The sequence below is a fragment of the Carettochelys insculpta genome, chromosome 3, assembly GCF_033958435.1.
Source record: "Carettochelys insculpta isolate YL-2023 chromosome 3, ASM3395843v1, whole genome shotgun sequence".
NCBI lineage: Eukaryota > Metazoa > Chordata > Testudines > Carettochelyidae > Carettochelys > Carettochelys insculpta.
This window is the reverse complement of record NC_134139.1, coordinates 163,813,793-163,832,343: the sequence shown is the minus strand read 5'-3', so window position 1 is coordinate 163,832,343 and position 18,551 is coordinate 163,813,793. Positions and strand designations below refer to the sequence as shown.

Sequence of the window (18,551 nt, the reverse complement as noted above, 5' to 3'; positions counted from 1 at the left end):
AATTAGATTTCCACAGTTGCTTAGATCCAGCAGCTCTCTTTAATTCATGGTCCAGTACTTTTGGGGATGGATGGAAATTCATGGGTGGAGAAGATTACAGGAGGAGGGAGATCAGGAGAACCAAGGCCTCGCTGAGAAGGGTAGAATCTGATCCCTACGTAAATCTGAATAGTGAAGAGTGACTGAAAGTCAGATCCGTTTGTGTATTGCTGATAAGAAGGCTAGTTTAACCAAATTAATTTAAAGAATCTGCATTCAGTGTGACACCACCTTTGGGAGGTCTACAGAGCATTTGAGAGCAAATATAACAATTCCTCTCTAAGCAAAGTGTTTAATTTTTGTGCAACTTTGTTGTGTATAATAACACTTAAGAGAAGCTCGATCATAAATTCTGTAACCTTATTTAGTTACGAATGTTTTCATTTTACATTTTCATTTAGGTATGCCTTTTTTATAGCTTGGTTATAGGCTGGTCAGTCTTTTCTGTAGCCAGCATGTCTTGGTGAGATTCTTCCCATCAGCCTGGGGATAGGTTGGCAGTTGGTTGAAAAACTGATGGAGAGCAGCTGTTTTTTGTTTTTAAAATTATGGGCCATTTAGTCGGTACTGAAGCATTCCGTGCCAGGCCCAGTGTAATTCAATAAAGTCCTGGCAGCTCTGATTTTCTTTGAGTGGTGGGTTCTCCACAAACAAGTAATAATCAGACCCCTAACAACATACTCCCTGCCTGAATACTTATAGAATTTCTTCTAGATATGGAATGATTTATTTCCTTACCTAAAATGTTACATAGGTGCTCCATTCAAGTGCTAGGTTATCTCCGTGTGGGTGGTGATCTTTGTAAAGTAGTTGAAAATATACAACACTTTTTGTGTTAAGAAATACAAAAAACTAATAATTTAAATGCTTTCTCTTCTATTCTGAGACCCTAGGATGATGCAACAGTTAACATTGTTAACTCTGAAACATAATGAAAAGACGTAAAAGTTAGTAGATAATAAAGAGCATACTATCTTCTTGTAGATAACGATGCTTTCTAACACTTGTGACCACTCTTGCTTATGTGTTTTTGGGGATACTAATGCTGAAGGGGGTACCTGGTATACTGTGGTGAAATCCATAATGGTCAGTTAAAGGAAATTTTAAGAGGTATAAGTGTGCATGAAACCCCAAACTATATTCAGTCGTTGAAATACTTACAAATTAGCGGATGTTGTAAAACTGTTTCAGAGGGGTTGCCATGATAGTCTTTGAGGTGCTACAGGATGGCTTATTTTTTTTGTAAAGCTACAGACTAACACATTTATTTATTAGGTAAATAATTAGGTAAGACCCACTGCTGTGAAAGCTCATTACCTAATAAATAAATGTGTTAGTCTTTAAACTGCTACAGGGCTGCTTGGTTTTTTGGAGTAAACCTATGTACAGTTGAAATTCCTTTGACCAAAACTTTCTGAACATTGGGGAAAACAGATGGCTCAAATGTTTAAGCTGTCTTTCCCTCTGTGTTGTGTGGAGATATAGTCCACAATAGTAATTTTTGTGTTTTCTTCATTCAGTATCTATACATTTCTGAAAAACTACTGCCTAAAAAAGGCTTCCGGTGTGTTCCCTATTCCAGGATGCCACAATATGCTGATCCTGTAGAGAGGGTCTAACATCTTTAGTAGCCTACTCCATAGAATAACAATTTCGGACCAAATTCCCCTGTCATGGTGTAGTGTTATCAGATTATAATATGACCATACAACCCACTGTTGATATTTCTGTGTTATAGTTGCAACCAGCCTTATGCCAATTAGGACTCATGGCCAGATAGGGTTAAACAATCTCCGGCCAAATGACTGAGTCAGCCTGTGGAAGCATGTGAGAAAATTGTGTAATGCAAACCTGTATTGTTAGAAATTACAGGTAATGCTAGTTATGTGCGTTTACTTGCATCTTATAGATGTTAATCGTCCAAACAGACAGTTCCTGTCTATCCCTATAACTGTTGAGTCAGAGATACATAAGGAAATGTTAACATTTAGATATATTTTGGATGACGTCATTGTCAAGATGTCTCTTTAAAGTATGTGATAAACTGTTTAATGCTGCTATAGGGCTCCTTAATGGGTCTGGTAGTCTCAGGAAAGTAACCATGTTAGTCTGAATCGTCACAAAACAAAGAAAGCAGTCCTGTAGCACTTCAAAGACAAACAATATTCTTTATTAGGTGATGAGTTTTCATGGGACAGACCCGCTTCTTCAGATGGAAAATTACCTTGTGTTGATTACAGTGATATTTGGAAAACAGAAGGTCACATCAAAAAGCCTGATGTTTACTCAGAGCTATATAAAATGTTGTTGGATCCTGGTCCATTTTTATCTCATACCTGCTTTCGTGCTCATGAGAAAAGCTGCAGGCCATAAGAAATGTTATCGCAGGATATCTGGTACCCCTTTAATAGACTTTGACTTACTTTCTCATATCTGCTTAAGGTTCATGGAAGGGAAGCCTGAACCATAAGAATTGCAGTCCCAGTCCTAAGCTGGTACCTCCTGAATATGAATTTGGATTTTGTACTATAACCATAGACTAAATTCTAAAACCTTTTTATAACTAGAAGATCACCATCTCCATGATGTGTCTGAACTTCACAAATTGAACTCATATCTGTATGTATATTGATCTTTTAACCAATACTTTTTAATAAATTTTAGTCCAATTAATAAGGATTTGCTATAAGGGTGTATTTGGAATAAGTTCTGAAATATTTGCTGGAGAAAGGGCCATGAGTCCTAGTTGGCACAAGCTTGGTTGCAACTATAACACAGTAATATCAACAGTGGGTTTTATGGTCATATTATATTTGGATACCACACCATGACAGGGGAATTTGGCTAGAAATTGTTATTCTATGGAGTACACTATTAAAGATGTTAGACCCTTGCTACAGAGTCAGCATACTATGGCGTCCCGGAATAGGGAACACATTGAAAGCCTGTTTTAGGCAGTAGTTTTTCAGAAATGTATAGATTCCAAATGAAGAGGATACAAAATTACTAGTGTGGACTATATCCCCACACAACACAGAGGGAAAGACAGCTAAAACATTTGAGCCATCTGTTTTCCCCCTAAAAACCCTCATTAGCCACTGTCGGCAGACAGGATACTGGGCTGGATGGACGTTTGGTCGGACCCAGCATGGCTGTTTGTAAGTACTTATGTTTTATATTAAGGTTTTTTAAAAACAGGACAGTGATCAGCTTTTCAGGTCTAAGGAAAGTAGTACAAGTAGTAATGAGCTTATGGGCAGCAAGGGAGATTTAGGCTAGATATTGAGGGGGGAAAAGGTCTGGAATAGACTTCCAAGAAAAACTGTGGAACTCCCATCACGGGAAATTTCTAAGAACCAATCAAGCTGTCACTTGTAAGAGATGGTCTAGGCTTACTTTGTGTTGCCACAACAGAGTTTGCCAGACCTGATGACATCTCAAGGTGCCTTCTTCTAGTCCTACATTTCTATGAGTCTTTGATTTAATATCTACCAAGCCATTTCCTATCTTGTTCCCTCCCTTCTTCCCCAAAATTATACATTGAACACTAAGCAAATATGTTTAACTTGGACATATGTAGATGATCCCTATGCTCAACACCCCAAAGATTATTAAAGTGATCTTTAAACATATTGGTTTAGTTGATAGAACAACTTCTTTAATACCCCCTTAAAACTCAGCCATGTAAGTCTAGTTCTTCACTAAATTTTTAGAGCAATATGTTTGAAAAGGTGACAGAGGGTTGATTTTTAATTTACAGTCTTTGTATTTGTAATGAGTAAAAAACTATTGACCTATTAGCAATTGTTGTAGATTTTGACCATTTTAAAGAATTACGTCCATGCTACTATTGAATCTTATAGAAGTTTTCAAGTACCTAAAGCATGTGTTAAATTTTGTAGGCTTTACAACCTGGTTAAAGTCTATAAGATGCTTCATTAAGGGTAAAAAGAGTAACACATTCTTCATCATAGAATGAGTTTTACCTACACGTTTAAGTTCATTGTTGTTATATATGTTGTAATCCTATATTTACTCAATTAAAGGCTCCAAAAGTGGGCACCTATTCAAAACCCCATTTAAAAAAAATGTCTTCTTAAAACATGGTTTTATGAAACAGTCTTCTTGGAAAATGAAATTAGTTTAAATTACATATCATTTGAAGTGTACCACATAATAGCTATGAATCATCAATTTATTTTATGACCATTTAAAGTTCAGTCTGAAATGCAACTTTCAATAATTACATATGATGACATTAAACGCTAGTTGCTACAGTATTCAATCCTTTAAAGGAAAAACATGGTAGCTAGCAAAATGCATCAGTGGATACAGCAGTATAATTTGTGGGCTATATAATCAGAGAACTCTTATGAAATGCCCAGAGTGTAATTCTTTAGAATGCTAATGTTAATTGATTTGTAAAGGAAACTGATTACATTGAAAAGCAAAATTGCCCAGGAACCCAGCTTGCCAAACACTTCAGTAAATTCTGAGTTTCTGATACTTTCAGTGTAAGGCTGCAAAGTGGCTCCTAATCAATACATGCAGGAGAATAAAGACAGATATGGGGATGTATGTAAGTGACAGATTTTAATTTTAACACTGGTTTGAAGCACTATAGGTGCATCCATCAGACTCTCGTGCTAGGGCATTTAACTGAGTCATGGCAGCAATGCAAAGTGCCTACCATGCAACTGGAAGACCCTCTTCAACCAGCTGCTGGGACACAGTTCATTTCTTGAACCCTTTTGACCTTCTCCATCTCAGGGAGTGCTAGGGTATCAAAGAAAGGAAAGACCTTTCAGCCTTTACCCACAAAGGCCACAGGGGGTTCCAACCTACGAGCTTGGCCACACCCTTTAAGCCCACATCTGGTTTCCTGACTAATCCAATCTAATACCCTAAGGCCAGATGTCATCCCTTACATCCAACAAGTGTATTTATTCCCTCTGTAAAAATATCAAACTGCTTGTTCCCAGTGCCCCAATGGGTGAGCTCTGAGCCACCTCTAAACAGAGATTCTGGTAACCTCAAGTTCACTTTCCTCAGGGCCCTATCCACACAGGTTAGTTTGACTGCTCAATGCCAAATTCGCCTCCCAAATGTTTCTGACTAAACCAATCTCATGTTTGGCCACAATATTTAATTCATCCCACGTCCCCCTGAACCCTAACTCTGAAATTTACTTCCTTGGAAGCCCCTTAAGTATTCAGGACACTAGGTGACTGCAGTCTGCCCATCAGCGAGTGCGAGAGGAGGCATGAACTGATCTCAGATGTTTCTCCTGCTGAACTCATGAACACAGACAATGTAGTTGTTGTCTTGTAGGCCCAATGCACAATGGAGTGCCTGCAAATTGGGAGATCCAGTGCCTTGTCTTTGCCTGCACCAATTACCCAGCCATAGGATACAGTTTCCAGCAGCTTCTTCCCTGGACTCCCTTCCCCACCCCAGGAGTCGAACAATATAATATTTGGGTCAGTGCAATCTGCAGCTTGAAGGAACGAGCGCCAGGGTTTTCTGTGTTGAGATGTAAATAAGCTCTAGTGCCTTCATTATCTCAGCAAACTTGTATCTGGTCATATAACCACCATCCTTGTGCACAAGTAGTGGATCTGATTCCTTCTTTCTTGTGTCTAGAAAGGCTTTTACAGCTTTTACAGATGTGTTAGCTCACCCAAGTGTTCTCTCAGCTGTGTTGTGGCCCCTTTTTAATTGGTTTTGGAATGCCTGAGTTTCAAGGGCATCCATTGTTCCTTGGGTAAACAGCACACTTGCTCATTCTAATGACTGTGCCCCACCCCATATTCTCTACCCGTTTCTTGCCACTGTTTTAAATGTGAAATAACAAGCCCAACACAATTGAGGAGCCATACTTTAGATCACAGAGGAGCCGTGAGCGTAGAATCAAGTCTTGGTGATCTGGTACTCTCCCTTAGGACTTCCAGGAGGTGCATCTCTCAGTTGGGTACTGGTAAACTCAAAAGTCAACCAGCTACCTGGTTAGGTGCTACCTTCCCCTGAACAGAAGTTAGAACTGACCTCTGGTTTTGAACGTCATGGTTCGATTACTGGTAATCCACTGTCTTTATAAACATGCTGGACCACATGGTAAGGATCTTCTTACCTGATGGGAGATTTGGTGCCTTTGCTGCCTAAGGCATCCTGATTTTCACTGTATCTTAATTGCGCCTCTCCACCATTCGTGGCATGTATTCTGGATATGACATCTAAATAGTATGAAAATTGGAATTCTTGGCTCCAATTTGTTTTGCAGATTTGCATGCATGTGAAAGGCAGCAATCAATTCTTCAGTGTTTTAGCTATCTTAAGCTTGCCTGGTTTGTTGTCATCATTGTTTTTATTCCCTCCCTCCAAGTCTGCATCCTCGATCTGTTTTATGCAGAAGAAAGGGTGAACATGTCCATGTGTTCTCTTCCTTTCTCTCTGTTACTATAATATACAATGATAGATGAGCTCCAAAGGGTTGATCATTTCCCACATGTGGTCACCTGGCATCCATGTTTGCCCCCTATGCCCCACTCTCTGTAGAAAGGGAGGGATGAAGCCTTGTTAGATATGCTGCGTCCTAGCGTTGGGATGTCTCAGTCCACTCTACCTTTTTGCAGGTGCCTGGCAAAAGTCATTGAGCGAGCCTGTTCTGTGATAAGAGGGAAGGGTCCCAGCACAGGTTGATTTTTTTTTTTCTTTTTAAATACCCCGTATTCCTGGGTGATGTGTCAGCCACCAGAAGTTTTACTTCTCCACCTCCTCCCCCGAAGCCATCAAGAATTGCTTTCCCTCCTTCCTCAAGCTATCAAGAATCACTCTTCTCCTCACCAGCCTAACAAATACTCCTTCCCCACTCCCTCTACTTCAGATGCTGAGTGGTGATTGGAAAGCTTATTTCCTTAATGTCCAATTTGTTGTTTATGATCTCAGTGTTACATTAAGAGGTGGGGTATCTTTATTATGCCTTTTCATTGAAAAGGCAATAATATTTTTTCTTAATAAATAATCTTAACCATGTGGTATATTACAAACTTCTTCCTGTTGAAGAAATGCAAAATTTATAACTTTTAAGGCTAGAAAGGACTCTTGTAATCTAATTAACTTCTGCAAGTAATTCAGGGCCTGGTATTTCCCTTTGTGACTCTTCTGTGGACCCCAGTAGCTTGTGGCTGAAGTAGAGCACACCTTTCTAAAGATAGCTCAGAGATTCCTGCTGTAAAGAATCTAACCTATCCTTTGGTAATTTGTTTCAGTAGTTTTCATCAGTTGCCAAGCTATAGATTGGCCTTCCCAAGGGAGGCACAGTAGCAAGTCAAGGACAGCACAGACTATGTGTGTTTTTGTTTTTTGTTAAGAACTCTGTCAGCCCCTGGCTGATGGGGTTTGTGCAAAAGGGCCATGCACATCCAGAAGTTGGGAGGTTGGGATAAGGGGACAGTTGAAGTCCCACTGCCCGGGCTCTCCTTTTCTCTCCTCCCTCAGTACCGCACTGGAAGGTGGCATCAGGGCTACAGCTTTCAGCCCTTCAATGACAGCAGTAACACAGAAGGGAGGGTGGTAATGGAGTGCTAAATTTGCTGTGAAATGTGACATTGACAAATACATCTTTTCACATATCCATCCTTACTTCTGTGCTGCTGTTGGCATGGCGCTGGTTTTGGAGCTGGACATCCGGCCCAACAGCCACTGCCCTTCACTTTGACGTCAGAGCTGGGCAGTGGTGTGTGTGTTTGTGGGGCAGAGGGGGTGTAACTGATGACAGACACAAAGAAGGGTGGTGGGATCAAATAAATTTGAGAACCACATCAGTAGTTAAATTACTCTGTTAAAAAGTTACAGTAAATTCTAAAGTCATACACTGTTTATCATAATTAAGGTACCAGCATCCCATCAGTGTGGATACTGGATCATAATCCAGTTTCTTATATTGATTCAGGAAAAAAAAATCTTTATTAGCAACTTGTTTATCCTTGGTGGGTTGGTATATTACGGTGCCTATTCAACTTTGTGTATTTTCATTCTAGTAATAAATTCTCCAGTGTTGGATATAATCTGTGTTCAAACTGGGTTTTAAACTTGTGTTTTGTCTGAATTCACATTTGGCTGAAAAATAGGATTGCATTTTTCTTTGCAGCAATAGCTATACATTTATATTTAACTCATTTTGTCCAAGAATGAAGCTTTAGCACTTAAGTAAGGCAGAATATGTTATGTTGCAGAGAACTGGTTTCTTTGCAGATACAATATCTGGTTTTAATTTTTTTCCTGGGACAGACTGAAGCAGATTATAGCACTGGGATAATATCTGACTCCTTGTGCTGCATTTAGTCAAAAATAAAACCCTGAAAAATCTGAATGTTACTATGGTGATGTTAGTAAAAGCGTGAACTAAGCAAACGGCTTAGAAACATACCATCACTTACAATAATGAGCACGCCATAGTTGGCGAGTTTGTGTATAGACAGATGTTTAGCTGCTGCTGTTGTAACTTTTTATATCCCACATGTCACAATAATCTAAAGCCATTGAATAAAACTACTTTCATATAATGACTAAAAAAGTCTGTTCTCCTTTTAGTAATTTAATACTAGTGACCTTTTTATCAAGTGAGGTGTTATTTCCTGAGTTGTTCGCTTCCTTTTTTATTTGTGTAATGTTTTTAAATATTGTAGGAAAGAAAATCCTAGTTTTAAACTTTGACTTTAGTCTATCAGGCAATCCTGTGAAATGAAGTATGGGGAGGTTTTAGAAAAGAAATTTTTGGGGATGACTTCCACTGGAGATGCCTAGAATACACTGTATACAACTTCCTTTTTCCTTAGTTACTGAAATTATTTAAAAAAAATCTTAAGATGGCTTCAAAATTATTATTTATCTTTTAGCCTTTTTAACCTGGCTTCCTTGGAACTAAGAGAGAATCTGCTGACGTACTTACCTGAGTAAGTTCCACTGCATGTGTGTCTGTAGTTGTGTATGCTTTAATATGCGCCCACCCTCAAAAACCAAACATCGGAAGTTAGTATTTCTTCAAGACTTCATTTAATTTGTGAATGAATACGAGGTGTTTTCAGAGTTCTGTGTGCCTCGAGGTACTTCAAATGACACAATGAGCCGTAGAGTATGATGAGATAATTTTTCCATGAAGCATCTGAATAAAACTGTTTGTAAATGGACAGTCTTACTGCTGCTCAGAGTTCTGAATAGCAGTAGTAAATTGGATCACTTGTGCTCATGCTGCTGCAGCTTGAGGTCATGTAAGCTAAAGGTCCGGGGGAAGGAGATCTGTTCGGAAGTGTCAGGAAAGCTCCACTTGTTCAAGTTCAGAAGGCTTCTTTTAAAGCCTTAAGCGAGCAAATTATGTTTAAATTGAAGCTGAACTTTTTGCACAAGTTGGTAAGTGAAGACACTCATTCATAAGGAAAAAAAATGTGTGCTTGATGAGCAGGCAGATGATGGACTTTTCAAATCTTGACCCTAAGAGCTTTATAAACCATTTTATAGCATCAGTGCAGGATAATGTAAGAAGCTTTCACCTAGCTACAAGTGAGTTTGGATCCATTTTGTGGAGGTTTTCAACTTACTCTGAATTTATGTGGCTTGTAGCGTCTCGACTCATTCTTGCGGTGAATCCTGCTGGCCACTCCTGGCAATTAGCTCTCTCAGCTGTGGAACACGCCGTTCTGGGCTGTGTCCCCCTGCTTTTACTTGCCTTTCCTTCTCCACCAACTGTGAAAACCCATGTCCCTCCCAGACTGCAGTACCTTTTCCCTTGCGTATTGCTCTGTAGCAGCACCCATATTCTGGGGAGCCTGCTCACCTCTAAGCCCACCACTTGCCTCAGTTACCCAGTGCTAATCTTGATCTGTCCCCTTCCCTCAGAGGCAAACTGCAGTCTGAACTGGACACTGATCTTTAGCAAAAGGTGTTGCACCTGCTGCCTGTTCTTACCCCAGCTGCTCCTCTGCAGCCCTTGTGCACTGTCAGGCCCCTGTAGTAGGGCTTCCTCTGAATGTTAGTCAGGTTGGGGCTCCCCCCCCACCCCCAGTCTTCCCCAGCAAGGCTTTATTCCAGATACCATCCCCATAGGTAGCTCTGTCCCCCTCCCCTCAAAGCTGGATCAGAGACTGAGCTCCTGCAGATGAGCAGCCCTCATATACAGGCCCATCAGGTCCTAACTGGCTGCTGCATGCCTTCTCCTGATTGGTTCCTGGACAGCAATCTGCCGGAGCTGTTTTTAACCCATTCTGATTCATTGCGGGACAATCGCACCATCACAGGTATTGGCCATGGCTAAGAATGGTGATCGTCATAGTGGGCAGTGATCTAATCAATTATAATGCATTTTATGTTCCACAGGTACGACATTATTTTCACAGTCTCTTCAACAGCATGCTAATATTCATAATTTATGCTCAATAAAATACTTTTCTAGGAAAATGTATGGTTATACAGAGGAATGAGCTCATTCAGATAGCTAGGTTTTCTGATAGTTTAGCCTAATGGAGATCTCTCTCTGCTTTACAGATCACTCACCCACCTGCAGAGACTAGAAGAACTTGACTTAGGAAACAATGAACTTTATAATTTGGTAAGATATTATCAGAGGAATATGGCATTCAAAATGTTGCTGTTTCATATGGAGCTAAAATATTCAGAACAGACATTTTCCAGACTGGAAAAAGTATATTCATATTAGAGAACAACAAGAAGTCTTGTGGCACCTTATAGACTAACAGATATTTTGGAGCATAAGCTTTTGTGGGCAAAGACCTGCTTCATCAGATGCATGAGTGGGGAGGGGGCGGGGGGTTTCAGAGGGGTATTTAAAGAGTGGGGTCCCAGTAGGAAGGAGGGCCAGAGCTGACAAGGTCTATTCAGCAAGGTGGAAACTCATGCATCTGATGAAGTGGGTCTTTGCCCACAAAAGCTTATCCTCCAAAATATCTGTTAGTCTATAAGGTGCCACAAGACTTCTTGTTGTTCTCGAAGCTACAGACTAACACGGCTACCTCTCTGATACTATTCATATTAGTAAAATATTGGCAGGGACACGCTGCCATGTTATCTATTTCCTGTGGTTATCATACAATATAAAACAATATATTCAGCGGATGTACCTCAATACTTTTATGTCTCTGTCCCAACTACTACTGTAGTTACTAGAATGATGTGCTGTGTGCTCTGGCACTTTACCAGATGTTATTGATTTGTGGTAGAATTATATTTCTGCTCTTCTTGTTTTTTGTTTAAATGTTGCAGCCAGACTCAATTGGTGCACTTTTTAATCTTAAAGACCTCTGGCTGGATGGAAACCAGTTAGCTGAAATACCTCAGGTAAGGCAGCATTGTTATGAAAAAATTATGTGTAAGGATTTCTGTGGCTAAACTACAGATATCAGACTTTGTTGGTATATATTTTAAACTTGAAGTATATTAGCTTTCTTGAAAAGTTCAGCAAGTATCTTTAGGATTTCTGCCTTTCAGCTTTTGAAATTAGGGCATGATGCTTTTGTCATAAGCACTGAAAATGGCTGATAGACTTCAAAGGGTTTAATGTGATGAATGACAGGAAATTTCCCAGGTCCAGAAACTGGTTATTCTCAGTCTTTAGTGTGGTGGGGGTTGTGGAGAGCGGGAAGGGAGCACAAGTATTCATTTCAGCTGACTGTCACTCTTCACACTTGTCAAAATGCAACTACACAAGTTGTGTATGAACTGTCCTCTTCTTTAGCTTTCTTCTGCTGTTTAAAATAGAGTGAGGAAGTAGAATAATTTTCTTCCATAAATATAATTTTGAGTCTCCAGCCCTGCAACTGGATTAATTCATGTGAGCAAATACCCCCATCGACTTCAGTTGCAGGTACGGGGGCCTTAACAGCTAAGGAATTTCTGTAATCTAGAAAGCTTCTTGTCTTTAGGGCATTAAGAGCAGGTTTTGTTTTGTTTTGAAGAGTGAAGCCAAAGAATCAGACCATGTGTCTGGCATTCTTTGTGTTGAATCCATTATTGGTGGTATGGAAATCTTGCATGCTGAATATCAGTGTAAAAGTAATGTAGGTTATAACTGAACTTACTGTATGCTTTTTTGAGTCAGGAAGACGAGCAACAGTAAGAATTTTTGTAAGGGGATTCAATTAAATTCTACCATATTAAGTCTTGGATGGACATCTGAAGTTTAGCAACCATTTTTAGCAATAGGTAGTGGGTGGTGTTAATTTTCCTTGAAGATGCCCCAAGAAAAAGCTTTTTATAAGCAAGTTACTTCAATCAGTTTTTCAGATATTAGAAAATACAGGGAAAATCATGTTCAGTCTTTCGTTTTTCCATGGTCTTGTTGCTACTCTGTAGACATTTATATATGAAATGTTAGGGTTGCTGTTCTATTTTTTGCTCTTATTTTCAGCTGTGTTGGTACAGCAGAGCTGAATGTTTTGATGATTAAAGTCAGCTATGACAGAATATGCGTAGGTGTGTACTCATTGTGAGGGTGTACTGAAAATGATAAAAATAAGAGGTGTAAATTTTTTCCAGTGAAATCTTTAGCTAAACTATATCATTATCAAAACTTAAGTAATTGGTAACGATAGCTGAGGACCTTAGTGTAACTTCATAGGTTTACAAGCTTGCTAGTGCAGCACTTCAAATATGTGTTTCCCCATTTGTTGCAAAGGGAGGAAAAATATAGGCAATCACTAGGTGGTGATAGGTGTGGTATGTTAGTAGTTCAATAGATCAGCTAAGAAGGGCTGATCATTATTGGCCTTGGGAGAGAGAGACTTTGTATGTGGGATTTGAGTTCTGTAGTTCTGAGAAACAGCTACCTTGAGTTTTCGAGTTTTTCCTTTAGAAGAAGATGATTCTGTCTTTTGTTTCTCTTCTCTGTTTTCAGTTCCTATAATGTACACAGTGTTTGAGATGAAAGCATTTTGTCTGATTTACCTACCCTTTGCTAGCCAGTATTTTTGTCATAAGAAGCTGATGTTCTCAGTTGTATTATCACACAATTTTGGAAAAAGAGATCCTTCTCACCACCTTACAGAATTTAAGTGTGATGAAAAGCTTTAAGTGACATGGAGTTGCAAGCATGGATAAAACTTGGGATTTTTTTGTTGTTTTTGTTTTGTTAAATGTAATGTAGGGAGTAGGAAATCTGAAAAACCTGCTATGTCTGGATGTGTCTGAAAATAAATTGGAAACACTTCCTGAAGAGATCAGTGGTCTGACTTCCTTAACAGATTTGCTTGTTTCTCAGAATTTACTTGAGATCCTACCTGATGGCATTGGTAAGTATAAAGTAAACATAATATTAGTTACTAGATCTAGTCTAAACAGGAAGTGTGTTTGTCCTGAATGTCTTTTACAGTGCTCTGCTTATGTAAAAGATGAGCTCATCCCAATTTTTTTAGAGTCCTACTAATTTTACACTTGAAATATTTTTATTTCTACTGTGGAATTGAAGTTCACCATTTAAGTGGCCTGAATTTATTATTAACTGGGTGAGCAATGTATGAGAAAACAACACCCAAAAAAAAAAGTCCTGTTTCACCTTTAAGACTAACAATATTATGTATTAGGTTATGAGCTTTTGTGGGACAGACCCATTTTTTCAGATCTGGGTTATCGATATTCTCCAGATCTGAAGACGTGGGTCTGTCCCATGAAAGTTCATAACCTAATACATGCTATTATTAATGTTTAAGGTGCTACAGGATAGACTAACCTCTCTGATGCTCCTCCATTGTCATTTCTCTTGGGTAGAGACATGGTTCTCTTACTCTTGACTGAGTTTTTTGAGATGGTGCAGTTTTCTGTCTACATTGTCATATCCCCAGAGAGCCAAATTTTTTAAACAGGCTGGCATCTTTCTTTTCAAGTGCTGTAAACTGCTGTGATAGCCTGCAGTCCAGTTACCCCGCAGCTCTTTCTAAGCAAGAACATTTATTCTTAACATGAAATATGCCCCTTCCACTCTGCCCCTCTACCCCTGACTAAAAGTCCTTTGTACATGTGCTAATAGCTTTGGCAGAGATTACCCAGCAGTAGTATGGGACCTCAGAAGGCCCAAGTCCTTCCAACCTATCCAGGGAAGGATTGGGGCCCCATTGGACCTGTCTGGCTGTAATGAATCAGAAATAAGGTACTGAGTTGGTTTAAACTCACAGTTTATCCAGAAGTCCTTTCTTTGCTGGTCTCTAGAAAATCCAGTTTGAACTAGTACATGGGAGCCTCTCCAGGTGGTGATACTCTCTGGATGTGTTGTAGCCTGATGAAATGTGCCTGATCACCTCCCTCCCATCTACCCCCACTGTTAGGTCCTGCAGGAGCTTTGGTCATCCTCCACCATAGCATTCATGGAATCCCTGGCCTACAATGATACATACATTTAATATACTAAGATCTCCCAAAGAGAATGCAGGAACTTGCTGTCAGTCAGCTATACATGTTGATTGATTTGGCGGTTTTATAATTTGTAAATCCTGTTTTGTGGTACTTTGCATGTAAAATTATTCAGTCAGTTTAGTAAAAGTCATCGAGCATATTTCAATTAGAAAACATGCATGTGGTTTTGGAACAATGGGAGGGACTGCATCAGAGTACTCACTGCTGGACTGAGCCTAGCATGACAGTGTCCAACCCATGTCCCAGCAGCATCCTGCAGGCTTTGAGAATCTGTTTTAGGCTGTGAGGTTCTCAGCAGTTCTAGTTATGATTAAATACATTTTCGTTTGGCTCCTGAGCCATATTCTGTCATTCTCAGATTGAAACATTTTGAGACACCCCTTTAACTACAGACAGTCAACTCTGGGAAGCAGCGTGATAGGAGTTAGGAATACTCTGAACAGCTGCTTTCTCTGCCGTCCTGCAGCTGATGAGCATCTCCACCACTGGCTGCTTTTTGCATCCAAGGGGAGAGAGGAGAGTAACTCTGGCAATTCCTTATCTGCTTTCCAGTTGATGGTTAGAGTCCTATCACCGAAGACCGGAAATGGAGCTTGGCTGATGCTGCACAGCCTTAACACAGCCACTCAGGGCAGCTCAGGAGAGGGTGGAAGAAAGAAAACTTAAACTTGATACCCAGTGATGACTCTCAGGTTCTCTGCCTCCAGAACAGCTTAGAGCAGCCTAGGGAATGCTCAAAATTTTATCAGCTGGTGGAGGTCTCAATCATATACAGCACAAAGGGAGCAGAACATGGCACTGTCTTCTCTGTACAGGCTGGAAATCCTAAATTCAGCACACTGGTGTGGCAACATCCCTCATCCTGCTGGTCGAGGGATGTTGCCAGACAAGACAGCTGGGCAGGAGGGTGCAGTGCATGTCTTCTACCAGCCCTGAGGGTTGGGGAGCTCTGCAGTGGAACCTGCATCTCCCTCAGCAAACCCGTGAGTGAGGGGCAGGTGGGCAGGGCTGATGCTGTTGTCCCCCTGCAGCCGCTGCCCTCAGGGTTGGAGCTGGCTTTCCCTGGCAGCCCCACAGGGCCAGGGCCAGCTTCCTCTGGCAGTCCTGCAGGGATGGGGGCAGCCATGGCGGGCTAGAGCCATGTCCCCAGGGCTGGGGCCAGCTTCCCCCAGCAGATCCCCAGGCTGCAACTGGAGGCAGACCCAGCTCCTGCCAGCAGCTCTACAAGGCCGGGGCAGCTGTGCAGCGCTGGGGCCTGGGCAGTAGCCCAGTAGCAGCCACAGGCTGGGGCTCTGGGCCAGCAGCAGGAGGTAAGCAAGCAGTCCAGTGGTGGGGGAGAGGTGGGTGGCAGTTTGGAGGCCCATGGCAGGGAACATTCCCTGGCGTGGCAAATCCTCTCATCCGGATCTGGTTAGGTCCTGACTGTGACGGACCAAGGAGGTGGAGCTTGCCGTACCAATTGCGGCTTGCTGACTGTTTAAGAATAGTGTTTGGCTCATTAGCTGGAGAGCCAAGACGCCACTGACCTGGAAGAAGACTGAGGAGTTAGGGAGATCACCATACAATACTTAATGGTGGTACTTAATGCTTTATACTGTCTCTCTGGGTCCTGAGGTACAGTGATTCTGGCAGAGGTCTTTAACAGTGACAGGGCTTGAACTCATCTCCCTGGATGATTTTCTTTGAATTCTGACCTTATCAGGGATTACACCTGTCTGTCTTTGTTGACCATGTCAGCATGAGACAGACTTGCTTGTACAGCACCAAGTGGAAATGGCCGTGACCTTATTTGGGGCTTTTGGGTGTGCTATTCCAATTGTTAGTATTACTAGGTGTGGTTGCTATTGCAAATACAAACAGTAGTACTAGTCTGAAGTTCGTCTGATCATCTCTGTCAGCTTTTTGCCTTTTTTTTTTTTTGAACAGAATGCAAAAAATAAAAAGCGATTTGTTTCTTGTAGACATTGAGGGTAATGTGCAGATTTCAGTTTCGTAGTCATGTACTAATAACAGATAGGATTGTTGGAATTTTCCCTCTATGCTTTTTGGTCTTAGCCCACTTAAATATTTTTCTGCATAGCTAGATATTTACTGAACTGCAGTGTTTACCAGTGTAACCTCCTCGGGATTCTTTAGAGTATGCTTTCAGTTACCTGCTAAAAATCACCAAGAATACTATAGGTCAGTCAAATGCTTGAAAATGTTAATTGTTATAAGAGTACACCATTGGAAGAATGCAAAGCAAAAAGGAAAATCACACAAAATCTTGTAAAATTGATGAAGAATTCATTATGTAACAAAAGATGTGATAATCTAATGTTCAGGACTATAACTGTATTTTGAACATCTTTTTGTATGGTAGTCTAAGGGCATCATAAGTCACCTCATGAATCTGCATATTCTAACTAAATACAGTATTTTGATTATAGAAAATTAAACATGGGTTCAGTTTTTATAAGTATTACATTAGTTTTTAGTACTTGCATCTCAGTACAGATTACTAGAGGCTTTAAAATTTCAAACGCTTTAATATGCGTATCAGAAAATATTGTATGGTGATCTCCCTAACTCCTCAGTCGTATGTAGATAGTGATTATCCTCCATTTTCTGTGTGTAAAATAAAATAATTTTCCATTTCCTAACACATTGATGTGGTATACTAACACTTTGTCAAACTTTAAACTCATGAAACATAATTGAAAACACTTTTTCTCCCCAGCAAACCTGTCAGTTATTGGATTTTAAAAGCATTTATTGCTGGGAGCATTTCCTCTCAAGCTCAACTAATTACTAATATTTTTTCCTTTTTCGTATAGGTTTATGGGGTCACTATTTGAGGCACACACTGTATAATTTGAGCTCTTCTTCCATTGTTAACAATCCTACCTTCAATTTATGAATATTTTATTTTCATTATCTAACAGAGCTATAGTGTGCTGGCAGTTCGGCATCTAAATGGAAATGGAAATGAGCATTACATGTACAATTATACACAGCTGTTGCAAACTGTAAAATGGTCCTTTTTAGTTTATATTTATAATGTGTAATTTCAAGAGAGGTTTTTATAGTCCAAATCTAGCACCATATTTTTGCTATTGAACTTCACTTTAGAAAACTTGTGAAATACATCAAAATTTTCTAACAGAAGAGAAGCTGCACCTAATGCCGTATTTCTGATTCATTTATATGATTTTCAGTTTTCACATGGTAGGTTATAAGCAGTTTCACAATCCCCATTGATTGCTGTTGAACATGCTTAGAGTTCCTTACCATTTTTTTCTATTTGTGTTCAATCTCCGTTAGCAATGAAGTCCAAAGCATTACATGTTTTCTGATTAAGGAATATTCAATATTGATGTAGCTTTACAAAACTAGTAAAGGTTATCTGAAGAAACAATTCAATGTAGCATTTGGATTACAAAAAATGTAATACAGTAACAGTAAATATTAATTTTTTAAAATTTTTTTTTAATATTTAGACATTCACTTCCATTGGAGATGGGCTAGAATATGAACTTCAGCAATATTAATGCGTTAATCTTAAAGGGAACAGATATCGTTGAGGGCATTCACCAAACTTAACAATTCTCTTCTGTGTGTAGGAAATTTAAAGAAGCTGTCTATCCTGAAAGTTAATCAGAACAGAATTGTTCAGTTGACAGAAGCAATAGGAGACTGTGAAAACCTTACAGAACTAGTTCTAACAGAAAACCAGCTGCTGGTGAGTATAATCTTGGCTGCTCAAATAGCTGGTAGTAATTAGGCCTGCAGCTATGCACTGAGTTCATCTTGATTGTAATGCTTTTATTTTATTTCCCTTTCAATTATAGCTCTGCTAAGTACACTTCAATGGAGTTTGCATTAAAAAATGTATAATTATCATGGCAGTCATATTGCTTCTATTCTGTATTTGTGCATGACAGTATATTCAAGGAGAACTTTCCAGAATACAATATTGGTAGACCAAAGTTCTCACTTTTAAATTACTATTTCTCTGTGAGTGTATATATGAGCAAATGTCACTGCAGTTAGATTTGTTTTATTGACTCTTATTGAAAGTATACTCTGTATACAAATATAGAGATTTTCTTGCCCAA

The 18,551-nt window shown here is 39.8% G+C and overlaps 1 protein-coding gene across 1 annotated transcript in view; it reads left to right on the top strand.

The window, feature by feature from the left end:
* LRRC1 (leucine rich repeat containing 1) overlaps positions 1-18,551 on the top strand; it is a 99,953-nt gene that overhangs the window by 59,088 nt on the left and 22,314 nt on the right. Inside the window, exons 5-9 of the mRNA XM_074991163.1 lie at positions 8,937-8,993; positions 10,579-10,642; positions 11,314-11,388; positions 13,193-13,337; positions 18,057-18,175. Of these exons, the coding sequence (XP_074847264.1) occupies positions 8,937-8,993; positions 10,579-10,642; positions 11,314-11,388; positions 13,193-13,337; positions 18,057-18,175 (460 nt within the window). The remainder of the gene's footprint in view (positions 1-8,936; positions 8,994-10,578; positions 10,643-11,313; positions 11,389-13,192; positions 13,338-18,056; positions 18,176-18,551) is intronic.